Source organism: Alosa sapidissima, chromosome 1, assembly GCF_018492685.1.
Source record: "Alosa sapidissima isolate fAloSap1 chromosome 1, fAloSap1.pri, whole genome shotgun sequence".
In the NCBI taxonomy this organism is placed as follows: Eukaryota; Metazoa; Chordata; class Actinopteri; order Clupeiformes; family Clupeidae; genus Alosa; species Alosa sapidissima.
In genome coordinates this window covers 50,108,623-50,122,079 of record NC_055957.1, presented here as the reverse complement: position 1 = coordinate 50,122,079, position 13,457 = coordinate 50,108,623, and the positions used below count along the sequence as shown (strand labels likewise).

The 13,457-nt window shown below is 45.6% G+C and overlaps 1 protein-coding gene across 3 annotated transcripts in view; it reads left to right on the top strand.

Moving 5' to 3' along the window:
* The window catches only part of LOC121679348 (laminin subunit alpha-3-like), a 75,383-nt gene that overhangs the window by 2,482 nt on the left and 59,444 nt on the right, over positions 1 to 13,457 (top strand). For all 3 annotated transcript variants that reach the window (XM_042058281.1, XM_042058280.1, XM_042058279.1), the window contains exons 3-6: positions 10,280 to 10,397; positions 11,041 to 11,159; positions 11,390 to 11,560; positions 13,153 to 13,244. In XM_042058281.1, the coding sequence (XP_041914215.1) occupies positions 10,280 to 10,397; positions 11,041 to 11,159; positions 11,390 to 11,560; positions 13,153 to 13,244 (500 nt within the window). The remainder of the gene's footprint in view (positions 1 to 10,279; positions 10,398 to 11,040; positions 11,160 to 11,389; positions 11,561 to 13,152; positions 13,245 to 13,457) is intronic.

Below are 13,457 nucleotides of genomic sequence, written 5' to 3'. Positions count from 1 at the left end.
AAAATGGAGTTCTTTCATCATTAACTGACCATGTTCACTGGATAGTTGTTGGTTCTCAGGTGGTGTTTGCCCATGGCGAGGTCTCATGCCCCCTCTGGTTGGGGAATATGCATCCATTACAGCCTGCTTTGGTGCACAAAGTTTGGCCCGTTGCCCGTGAAATCCCACCTCACGCTCAATTATGCACTGCGTGTAGAAAAGGGAGGAATTCCGCTGAGGGATTAAGGATCAGAGGAGGGGATGTTAAGATGGTCAGTGGGGGGTCGGGGGACCCTGACCTGCCGCGAGACACGTTTCCTTTTGGATCTTAGCCTGGCACCAAAGTCATTCAACTGACAAACCCCCCCCCCCCACCCCCCCCCCCCAACCCCCAAACAACCACCACACCACCCCAACTACCCTTCATGTAAGAATTGCCCCCTAGCTTGCCTGTCTCTGTATGAGGAGTGTGGGGAGTCCTTGTCCATTCACTCGGAGATGGGAAGTGGAGAGGGCGGCTTTTATGAATAGCAGTGGTTCAGCATGGCGTAGGCATTGGATGGGAGGCTCAAGAGACCTCCATACAGAAGACGCGGCATTGCTCCATTTATTTGAGATGGGTGGGGGCGGGGGCAGTACTGGATTAAGAGGTGCGATAAAGGGCAGGACTGAAGTATTCACCCATAATTCCACGCTGCTGGCACAGACCGCACCTATTATTGAGCATGTTAATCCTGAGGATTCAAGCTTGCCTTACCTGGCTCCTCTACATTTCTGCAGTCACGGTTTGTCCAGATGGATTTAGTACTGACGTATTTCACATTAGTTTGCAATACACTTCTGGTTGGCGGTATGAGGAATACATCTAGATTTTGCAGTCAGCTATAGTTGCTAGTTTAGTAGGAAAAAGTGGTCGTCTTTGTTTGGTAATTTTTAATCAGCCATGTTATCCCTTTTAGTGTCATCCACATTTCATTTTCAAGTATAAACAAAATCTGTCATTTTCTGATAAAGTCGTATACTGTCGTATAAAGTTCAAGACTCCACATCTGAGAACTGAAACATGTGGTTCACTCAGTTCATTATGTTTTTTATTTACCATTTGCGTTGACTGCACTAATTCAAAAACCTCTATTGACTGAAATGCACTGGCGTACTGTGATAAGGCATTAGTGTCGATGCTTGACTTGCTGCTTAATGTGCTTTCTGATATCTATGGGGGCATCCAGGTGTCTGATCTTTGTATTTCCTGTTTGGGAGAATACAGGTGCCTGCTTTTGCCTGTGTTATCTACAGCTCCCAGCAAACATGTTGGATAATGGCATGAATGATCCGGGTTTAGATAATGTGCTAGAAGTTCAATGAGTAAGGCATTTTTTGTCAGCAGACCAAAGGCATTTGATTCAGTGCATCTGAAGCACACGTTTTTAGTATTTCTTTCTCCAATGCATCAGTGAATCTCTCATGGACCCAGCGTGATCTTGCATGTGATTTTTTTTTTTAGCATGGATCTCTTATTTGACTTCACATTGGTCAGGGTCAATGCTCTGGAAATGTCAAAGAATTCAATGTCTGCAAGACTTGATTCTGTTTATAATGGCACTATAAACTTATATTTGCCTTGAGGCAAATACCCTGTCAATCATTTGTAATCTATTCACTAAAGCCCATCAACATGACTGCTACTGTGTCCCCTTTTTCTTTTGAACCTTGACCTCTGACCAAAGCTTGTTTTAAGGCAGGAGACGATGCTGAACGTTCTCAGTAATGGCTGGCTAGGGAATCTTGGGTTTAAGGGGCCTCCCAAAGACATTAGCCGCAAAGACATTGACTCAGCAGCCGGAGGGCCTAAGCCAGGTTTTTCCAGGGAGAGCAATGGCAATGACAATCCAGGAGACGCCATTCAGAAATCCTGAACAGGTTGCCGACAAACAATGTTCGAGTTTGAAAGAGTTAAAAAAAGGACTTCAGGGTTTTTTTCTTTGGGAGTGAGAGGTAGCTCCCTGTGTAAACTGATGCGGAAGATATGTGTTCTATAGATCTATAGTGTGCTACTGGGAGGAGAAACCAGCTCTTTTGTTGGCATTTGTGAAACTACTGCAGGCGACGGCGGCGGCTCATCCTGGAAAGCAGTGGCCAACTGCACACATGCCATGGCATGTGGCATTGTTCTGGGCAGTGTATTTTAGGAGCTCTGAGATCATGCTGCTTATCTCCAGCGTGTGTGAGTGTCGCCCCATGTTTTGTGCCTGAGACACTTTTCGCAGATGGGGCTAAGCGAAAGCCAAAGCCTGTCTGATTTTGTGCTGTCGGGGCTTTTAAAAGTTGCCTCTTGGGTCCGGGAACTGTGGCCTCAATGGCCTCTCGGCATGTTTGTGAGGTGGCCCTGAGGTAGCCTTCAGGAGCAGACAAAGTAGATTTAAAACAGTCATTGGACTGGATGAAATGCAAGCCTGTTTGAATAGATCCTTTCTAAGGGGGTTTAAACTAGAGTTTGGACTCTAGCATTTAATGCTAAATCTGGACTGACAGCAGAAGAGCTAGCTGTTCTTTACATGGTCTCTGTATAGTGCTCCTTTCATTGGGGGTTTACTATGTTGATGGTGATTTCACAACGACTAACATGGGATTTGCACAGAACAATAAAATGTGCATGTGGACGGATACGGATGAAATATACAACTGAAAGGGTATGATGCTCAGGAAAGAGGGTTTCCAGATTGAGAAAAGCTATGAGCTAAATATATTCCTCATGTGGAAGTATGGGTTCAGACATCAGCCAAAGTTATTTTATAACGTTATATTTTTTTCTATCACAAACACACACATGCACACATGCGCAAATGGACACGCACACACATGCGCACACACACGCAAGCACACACATACACACACACACACACATGTGCACACGGACACACACACATGCACACATGCGCACACACACTCAATTCTCAATTACCAGAGGTTGGTGTTTGCATGCCACCTCTTGCCTATCAAGTGTGTTTGTGTGTGTGTGTGTGTGTGTGTGTGTGTGTGTGTGTGTGTGTGTGCGTGTGCATGTGTGTGATTGTATGCGTGCACAGGCATGTGTTATGATGTATGCTATGAATAACTGTTTCTATGTGAATCTAAGTCTCTGTATCCAAGCGTAAGTGCTTGAGGAAAATGGCTGCTAAGGTTTTTACATGTGTGAGGTCTGCTATAGTCGGACCCTGTCGCCTGGCTCAGCGCTGGGCTTACTGCTGCATACTCTGCAGCTTAGTTCCTGGAGAGATGGAGGTGGCTTTGTTTCAGCTCTCTGCTGGAGAATACACACAGCCAAATCTTTTCTTTGCACCATGCTCAACCTTGCATGGTCAAAATGTAGATAAGCCCAGAGGATTTCTCCTTTGTAGGCCCTGTGGAAATGTGATAAAGACAGGGGGGAAGTCATAACATCTTTAACTATAAATACGTTTCTGTTATGATTTATTCACTCTTGTATTTAGCTAATATAAAAGGATTCTGGTGCTTGCACTGTTCCACGTTTCAGAATTGTGCTGATGAGGCTCTGAGCCAGGGTCCTGTCGGAGGGCCATATTTACGATTCCAGTAGTCAATGTTTAGTAGCCTAGCCTTATGAGCGGATCACAGGACCCATCTGCGTAAGGCACATCTCCTGAAGCAGAACCAGACAAAGGTATGGAAATATCATGGAGGATTTGTTTCTAAGATTTGTCAGACCTTTTTCCAGGCGTTTGGCCATGAATATGTACTAAATTAAATGGCAGTGAGAGGTTTGAGTGACACTGGCTGTGACGCACAGTGCTGCACCAGGGCGCTCTGATATGTGCAGCCACGGCAGACAGCGCAGAGAGTCAGGTAATCCCAATTTGGCACAGCTGGGATCCTAGTTCTTGCACCATGGTGACGTTTATAAATAGTGTGAGGGACAAAGGGGGGGGGGGGGGGGGGGGAATGCTCTTAAAATGCTCACAGCAGGTGGCCCCCCAGAGAACGAGGAGAGAAGAGCTCACTGTTGTGAGGGTGTGTGTGTGTGTGTGTGTGTGTGTGTGGGGGATTAGGTTTGTTCTGAGCATCCGTGAATAAAACATCTGTGAAACAGGCATCATGTTAATTCACTGAACATGGATTAAATTGGAAAAACAGTTGATTTAGAAAGGCATGGATGTTTGATGCTTGCACAGGATAATATAACCCTCCCCCACCCCCAATCTCCACCACCTGTTCCTGACAGACAGGACCTGTCCCTCATTGTTGGGAGAGGTCTTTGGATTCCAGCGCCTTCTAAATGCTACAGCACCAACTGTCTGGCCACCCTGATCTCCCTGCAGGCGTGAGGTGATTCTTCATCTGCTGGGCATTCCTCTGGCCTGAGGTCGTGGCAAGTTTTGGGCTTTGTGATGCAGCCACTGTCCGGCCCTGCATGCCTCACATGATCATTCACCTGTGGTGGGCTTCCCTCTCACCCTGTCCGAGGCGCGCGCGTGTGCACACACTCACACACACACACTTTTTACGAGTAAAAAAAAAAAACTCTTTCATTATGCTTTTAGTCAGAGACTAGCTTCTAGTTATTCTCATTCTAGAGGTTATTTTCTAAGTGCTGCCATCACTGCTCCCCAGTATCTCAGCGCCGTCTCCCTGATTGACAGCTGTGCGTTTTCTCTGCGCGCATGTAGGAGCACAACAGTCTTAGCTTAGCGTAGCTGCTGCTGTGCAGACAGCCAGGAGCTGTGCGTGCAGCCGGAGCGGATGGAAGCACGCGTCAGCAGAGCGAGGTTGCTGAGAGAGAGAGCAGCTCTCCCCTCTCCAGTCCCACACTCCCATTTCCCCCTGAGTCATGCGCCAGCAACCAAAATAGGTGCTGTACCCATGAAACGGAACGTGGCCTGTTCGCCCGCTGCTCGCTTGGCAGCGGCCCTGGCGTGACTAGCCGTCGTCAGCGTCTCCCGTTTTGATTGAGAGGCGGGGGTAAACGGTGCCTGGCGCTGTCCGCTGTGCGCAGGCATGTGTGAAGTCGGAGGAGGAATTCAAAAGGGCGTGGCGCTAACAGCACTAACGCTGACTTCTAATTATTTTTTTTCTGTCTTTCTTACTCAACGCCTCAGGGCGCACATTCAGCACAGCCAGGCCGTGACGGCGGAGCCTGGGTTGGGGGGGGGGGGGGGTCACAGCGCTCATGGGAGCAGGGCAGGGAGCAGTCAGGGCTCGCTCAGACACTGCGGCCCCTCCGTGCCCCGCACCTCTTCCCCTCCAGTGATGATTACAGAGCATGAGGGGATTCTGTGCACTCTTGTTTATGGGGGTCAGGTGGAGGAATGTGCTCAAGTTCAGGAGGTGGTGCGTGAAGGGTCTCGATTCTCCAAACCGCCTGACCCCATGCCTGGACTACCTGACCTGCCCCATTCCTACACTATAATAGACTGTGTAAGCAGCAGCACCCACATCACAGCAGGTAGACTGTTGCTGATTTTGAGGCGATATCTGCCCTCACAGGTAACCCCAGGTACAGGTACTGTCAGGGCAATGAGGGAGTTTCCCCGAAGCATCTTTTTCAATACTGATTCAATGCAACAAAAACCCATTGTATCACGCGTCTCATGATGTCATTGGCATCATTTCTGTGTGGACAAAAGCAGCTTGATTTATTCTTAGGCTCGGTGTTTGGGCATGTCATCAGGGAAAGGTAGAGCATTGTAGTAAAACCTAGTCTGTTCTTTCCCACTGGAGGTGCCTGCATGGGGGTACCAGGATGATCCCTATGAGGCTTTGTGCTTTTCCTGATGTACACCTGGTTAATCACGTCATTCAGCCAGGCTTTCCCAGACACATTGAGTTAGGGATTTAACGATTTTCTCTAAGCCATGGATATGTTCCATCTTCTTTTTCTCCAAGAGGGAAGTGGTAATGTTCAACCTACTTTTAGATGTACTTCACCATTAAACCACATTTTTCATGTCTGCTCAGGAGTTTAGAGGAGGGTGAAAAATGGTTGGTCTCCATGATATGCTTGTACGGAGGCCCTGGTGTTTGATATTTTCCACTCATGTGAATAACATCCCTAACTAGGTGTGTACCGGTACACTAGTTACTTTGTGTGTGTGCCTCGGTTTTGAAGTCACGGTTCGGTTAATTTTCAGTACAGTAAGCCTGTAGGTACTGCTAGCCTAAAATTAACTGACAATATTGCTGATGCGCAACAGCAAACGTATTTTGAAAAGGTGTCTAATGTTTTTTGACATTAAATGACTAAACAGGCGTATGGTCCGCCACTTAATATGTTTCTGTGGGAACTCGAATTTGACATTGTTCACTCACAAAAAAGCCTACTGTTGATTACTCTTGAAGAGTGCATTCAGTACATTCATTCCTAACGTCCTGTACCTAAACGGTTCCGTACAAATACGTGTACCTTTACACCTCTATCCTTAACTGATGTGAAATGGGTCTTTGAGTTTTAGAATTTTTTGGATGTTTATATATGTTGACTATGATGACATGCGAATGGTATTCAAATCCACAGCAGTAGATCTGGTGCCATTATGAAGTCTGTCTTGAATACCAAATCAAATCTAATTTCATTCATACATAGCTCTTGCTCTAGGTTAACAATTGTGTTTGCTTATTGTGTGGTAATTTAAGTTCTGACAATGGTTTGGTGTACATTCAATATCTGTAATTGTAACACCATCTTAGCATTTTTGAGTAATTGTTTGGCATATTTATCTTTTGTTTTGTTACTGCTGACCACTGATTCAGCAGTCAAATCCCTGGAGTGCTCCATAACAATCTGTGAGTCAGCTTGTTGACCATGAGGCCGCGCCTTTGACTGGCCTATCTCTCTGTGTGGATATGTGTGTGAGATGTTGACACCATGTCTGGAATCTGAGACATGTCTGCTTGAAGGTCCCTGTTGTCCCTTATCTCTGACACTGTTAACACTTTTGGGGTTTTAAGTACACACTCTCCTGCATGAACAAAATTAGGCTGCAGTAGTTTGGTTATAATAAGCTTAACTAAAAAGTAAAAGTACTAACAAAAGATGCCTACAAAAAGTATAATGCTCCAGGACATTTACACACATTTGTCAAATGATGCCCTCCAACTCCACCCTATAACAGGATACTCTGGCAATATCCTTGTTTGACAGCGTACCCAGAAATATTTATGTCTATTGTTAGAATTGGCAGGTCTCTGAGAGTCTGGCCTTGATACTGTTTTTAGGTCAGAAGCCCAGAAATTGTTTATGTGAGGGGGCTATCTGTTTTTTGTTCTCCCTATCCGGTTACTTATGCCTGGAATGGCTCCCTGATTAGTTTGAGCCACTCCCATGTTGCGCTGAGGCAAGGAAGTCCTGCTGGCATTCGTGTGCAAACAATTCCCATAGAAAACTGAAAAGGTCCTGAAAAAAGTCCCCAGATGGTCAGGTCTTCATAAAAGGCCAAATAACAGGTTTTTCAATACTATGTCAGAAGTATAAGTAAGTATAAGTATATACTCTTTTGATCCTGTGAGGGAAATTTGGTCTCTGCATTTATCCCAATCCGTGAATTAGCGAAACACACTCAGCACACAGTGAACAAACAGTGAGGTGAAGCACACACTAATCCCGGCGCAGTGAGCTGCCTGCAACAACGTTGAACTCGGCTTACTCCAAGGACTCCAATGATACCTCATTTTTGAAGATCGGGAATACGGGTCAAAGGTTACATGCGTGAACGATCTTCCAACTTTGGCCTGTTGGTGGCGCTAGAGTGCTCAAGGTGCCGACATGAAACTTGCTGAAATTAATCATGGGACTGTCCCCAATCAGTGTGCCAAATTTCGCAACTTTTTACCAGATGGTTCTATGGGCTGCCATAGACTTCAATGGCAGAGAAAAGATAAATAATAAGAACACGTAGAAACACAATGGGTGCCTTCGCAGCTGCTTGGCCCCCAATTACATGCCACAGTGATAATACACAATGGCCACTCCTGGCCACTGTCATTTTGTAATATGTACCCACATTTTACATATACTACTACTAGACACGCACACACGCACACAGGAATATTCAGATGCTGCATAATCCACAAAGAAAAGGAAACAACATTTCCCTCATCTGCCAACATGTCTGAATTGACAGCTAAACATATTTGATTACCTGCACTATATGCAGCACTGCCCACATGATTTCCATCTCAATCAGATTCCTATTGATTCAAAGAGCCACTGATTACACTTGACCACAAAACATCATTAGTGAACAAAAGGTGAGCCGGCTCAGTCAGTGTTGCTATTATAAGGAGCCCACCCGTTTGGCCAGATAAAGGCACAGTTGCTGTTGGCGCACATGGAAGCTCCGCATTACAGCTGGGCACACCTGCCTCAAACTAACATCACTGACTGACAGGCAAATTATAAGCATAATAATACACAATAGGCGAGTTTCGTGGAAGGACTTATGGGAGGCCTTCAAAGGCTGGCAACCATCACTGTCCAACGTGTCAGGACAGAGTAGCTGGGAGCAATAAGGAATTTGCCATGGAGAACTGCAGAGTGCAACACTGCTGAATGCATGCGTGTTCAGTGTTGCTGGTGGTGCTGGTGTGGGGGAACATCTCAGAGTAAGTGAGAGGCGTTTAGGATCACTGAAGTGTGTGGCCCCAGGCTGTGCTCTTCATGACGATGTTGTTTATTTATTTGCACCTGAAGGATTGGGATGTCATAGGGTTCTCAATACTGTCCCTTTAGTTCCACGATCTACAATTAGCATAAACCTTTCATGGGCAACTGTTGAAAGAAAGCCTGAAACAAAGCCATTGACAACTGTTGACAACATGGCATTTTACAGGCAATCTTATGTACTTAATTAACATTCATTGCTCTACTGTAAAAATAATTAAACCGCATTTGCCTCTTTGAAAAAATCATATGCCACCTCTGTGGCAGTATTACTGCCCTTTACACTATTGGGCCACCACTATTACAGATTTGAATGGCCCCTATTTATATGTATTAATTTAGCAGACGCTAATATGTCAACTATATTACAAGGGCCATTGTCCCCACAGCAACTCGGGGGTTAAGTGCCTTGCTCAAGGGCACAATGGTGGAAGCTGGGAATTGAACCCACAACTTCAGGGTACTACATGCTAGCCCAGCTCTTTAACCACAGCACCGCCCACAGTGACTTTAAACACATTTTGGGTGTGAAAAGGCTTTACTGGCTCACTCGCTGGTCACAGCAGGGTTATTAACTTGTGCATGTGGAGTTAGCACCAGGCTGTAGCTGTGTTGCCAAAGCGTGTATTGGCTCCCAGTGAGGATGGACGAGACGAGCATGGTGGAGTCTGAGGCGGGAGCACGGGAGGAACAGGTCCACACTAGTAGAGGCTTCTCTTTGAGGGGAGAAAAAAAGACTGCTGTGTTTTCTTTCAGAGGGCCTGGCTTGCCTCTGCTAATAAAAGATGTGCAGAAAAAGAAAAGTGACCTGTCGTGAGGAAAGGGAAAAAATATGACTTGTATAGGCCCATTATAAATCAGGGAGGCCTATCTTTGCGCGGCCTGGTGATTGATGGGTGGACCTCCGGGGCCATGGACACTGCAAGTCTGGCCTTGCTGCATACCGTTGTGTTGTGCAGTTTAACTGCTTGTTCCTGATAATACTGTAACAATCACCCCACAAGACGTGTGTTTTTAAACCCAAGAAATTAGATTATACTACAAAAAGAGAAAATGCCTTTGCATAATATTAAATAACTTATATAGCTTGTCATCCAAAAGCACACTTCCCCATATACTAAATATTATAATTTAAATGCAAGGTGATTCTGAAGTAAGGGATTACCACTGAAATAGGCTTTTTCTCTTTGTCCATGTTGTAGACTGCCTGACAGGGGCTGCACAGAGACCCAAATATTGGGCTATTGGTCTTGGCTTGTGAGGCTTGTTTTTAATGTAGCATGCTGTCTACCGTTCTACGTTTGGAAAAGATTGTCATTTGTGTTTTGCTTCTGACTGCTTGATCAAGGAGAACGTCAAATGTGTGAATAATTGCCACATTTTTCAGCTTTGCTGAACTTGGTCTGTTATGCTGCCTACTCCTTGTTGTGAATAAAATGTGGGAACGGAATAATTAAAACAAGTACACGATTTATTGAAGCCAACACATGACATACTAAAATGATTTTTGACGTGCTTAATGTATAAATGTACAAAGTTATAAATACTGTAGATGAATTCTGCTATAGATGTGATTTGTCATCAGATTTATTGTGTTATTTGTTTTTGTGCTGCTTTTATTTTTAGCTTTTCCACGTGGCCTATGTCCTCATCAAGTTCGCCAACTCGCCCCGCCCGGACCTCTGGGTGCTTGAGCGCTCCGTTGACCACGGCCGGACTTTCACACCCTGGCAGTACTTTGCACGTGAGTGTGTGGACTTGAGACATTTCTCATGCGTGGACGACATTGCATGGTAATGACAGTAAGATTTGATGACCATGGATGCCTCTCGGGTTAATAGCACACAGTATTTCTTTTGGATGTCTCAGCAGAGTTCATTGAATGCTGTGAAGACGCATGAAGTCTTCACTGTTATTTTTTGTTGATAAGGTCATTTAAACACCACACTTGAAATGCTATATTGTATATTCTGCATTTTCTACCAATGTGGCCTATTATAGATATAATAGATCTATAGATTATAGATATAATTTTCCTGTACATGCTTTGCTTTCTTAAACCCACTTTAAGATACGTCTCTGACTATACTAATTGTCACGATCACCTCAGTATATGCTGTGCATTAGTTCATCATTTGAGTCAAGCCAAGGCGACACTTTGTGATATCTGAACAACAGAATCAATGAGTCACACACAAAGTCATCTCTCATGCCTTATAGACTGCTGGTATTCTGTGGCTATTCTGTGTTTGGCCATGTAAGACCTGCTTCTGTAAGACTAATTTTAGTATGTTTCTTTCACATATTTGGATGTTTTTTTTTTTTGTTTTTTTTTTGTGAAATGTATGAGCTGTTCATAATGTCAGCATTAACATATCCACACTCAGATTCTAAACGGGAATGTATTGAAAGATTTGGGAAGCAGCCCAACAAGTATATCATTGGAGATGATGAGCAGATCTGCACCACTGAGTACTCCCGCATTGTGCCTCTGGAGAACGGGGAGGTAAGAATCATGCCGTTGTTTTAATTAGGAAAAAAAAACATGAGCTGCACATGAATATGTATAAGATGACTAATCTTGACACTGAGAACTGCGACAAGGTCTATCCACAGAGAAGGCAGACCATAACGGCATCATTCTGACCTTGCAGGTGTCAGGAATAAAAGTTTGAATGATAAAGATGATCATGATCCACAGCTTTCAGCTCTTGCTAATGCTCTTGTGTTGCGCAGATTGTCGTGTCGCTGATAAACCGCCGGCCGGGGTCAAACAATTTCACCCACTCTCCGGCGCTTCAGGAGTTCACCAAGGCCACCAACATTCGCCTGCACTTCCTGAGAACCAGCACCCTGCTGGGTCATCTCATCTCCAAGGCCCAGCGGGACCCATCCGTCACACGCAGGGTAAGTGCCACGAGTCGGGGCGTGCATATGATCATCTTTCCCCAGAACGTTCAGCCTGGAGACCTTAAGTTTAGCATTACGGAGTCTTCTGAACATTAGTGGTGTTCATGTTGTTTCTCTGCCAGCTCCGATCTCTTTTGATTGTTGTGTGTGTCTGTAAGGAGTTCAGGCATCAAGCTGAGCTCCTGGATCTGCTCTTTGGTTTGGAAAGGGAAAAGGGAAGGGGAAACGGCCCAGGCCAGGAGGCCATTACCAGATGCTTTCTACGTGGCTTTCAACAATGAATGTCTGGTTCTCCGCCAGCTCATTACTCAAGTTAATGAAATTAGTTGTGAAGTTTGTCTTGAACACTTAGTTCTTTTTGGAAGTCGCATTGTTTTCAGGCAGTCTGGAGGACAGACAAGTCACAGAAAGCAAGTGCAGGATATGTATATATAGTCTGTTCCTCACACCTGGATGTATCCTTTGCTCTAGGGTTAGTAGATCCTTGTTATGGGCTCAGATTATATATGGGCTCATAAGATTATAAATGTTTGAAGAGAATCATGTTTTGTTACTGGTTCAGATGCATGTGATCACATAGTCAGCGGTAATTACAGCAAGATGTCACGTGTGCTCCAGTGTATACAGGCAGAGTAATCAAGCACAGATGACTCACAACTTTCATTGTCCTTGCCTTGTCTCCATCTGGATTGGTGATGATGGATGACTGTGTTCTGTTGGTTTTACTCTTCAGTCTGTTGATGCCATCACTTGGCGCCCTCCCAATCCACCCCTCTTACCCCGACTCCACCCCTTCTCTTCTCCCTTCCGGCTCCTTGCACATTCCTGGGTGGGCTCACTGCCAGCGCCGGGTCTCCTGCCAAGGCCACTCTGAGGAGGCGCAGGCTCCGGTGAAATGGCTCAGGAGGAGGAGGAGGAGGAGAAGGGAAGGCCAAATGGTGGCAGACAGCTCTCCAGCGGGCCGTCATCTTGCGGCTTACACGGCCCTGTGGAGTCTGACACGCGGCTCAGCCTCCCTCTGTCCCTGCGCGAAACACAAAGTGCTGTCTGACTAGAGACTGAGACGTCTCACTGGGGCGCTGGTCTGGGAGAGGTGGATAAAGAAAGAACTGCTTTTTTTAATGGTTGGCACTGGTATGTCCTTCCCTTGGTTACTGGAATCCAACAAGTACCAGCCAAATGGGATGTCTTGCCTGGTCATTCTCAGATGGGATTTCTGTGCTTGTTTGAAATAGGGCAGTTGATGAGTCCTCCCCGGAGTCTGGGGTAAATATCAGGAAGTTAATGCACCAGACCATGTTTTGTTTTGATGACAGACCATGTGTTTAATGTTGCCCCCATCTGCACTTTCCCACTTTCCAGGTAGGCTGCCTGCCATCCATATTAATCTCTACTTAGCCAGGATAATCTGCCTGTCAGGAAGAGATGTCTGGCAGACAAGGCAAAGGCTAAAAGGGGGCCTTAGATTTTCACACTCTGTTGATTTGTAGCTCTAGATTCCAGGGTGTGTCGCATGCGCGCACACACACACACACACTCACACATGCACATGCACGCACAACTGATTTTTCTATTTCCTCTTTTCACAGTATTACTACAGCATCAAAGACATCAGTGTTGGCGGGCGATGCGTGTGCCACGGTCATGCCCTGGAGTGTGGTGGCCCAAGCAGGCAGGACCAGTAAGGAGCTCCACACACTCACACACTTCACACACTCACCCCTTACTTTCACAGAGTTGGGGTTCTCTTCATATCTGACAGGCCCAGTCCTGCCAATAATACATCTGCATTAGCCTTTATCATAAGGATAAGTATATATACTCTTTTGATCCCGTGAGGGAAATTTGGTCTCTGCATTTATCCCAATCTGTGAATTAGTGAAACACACTCAGC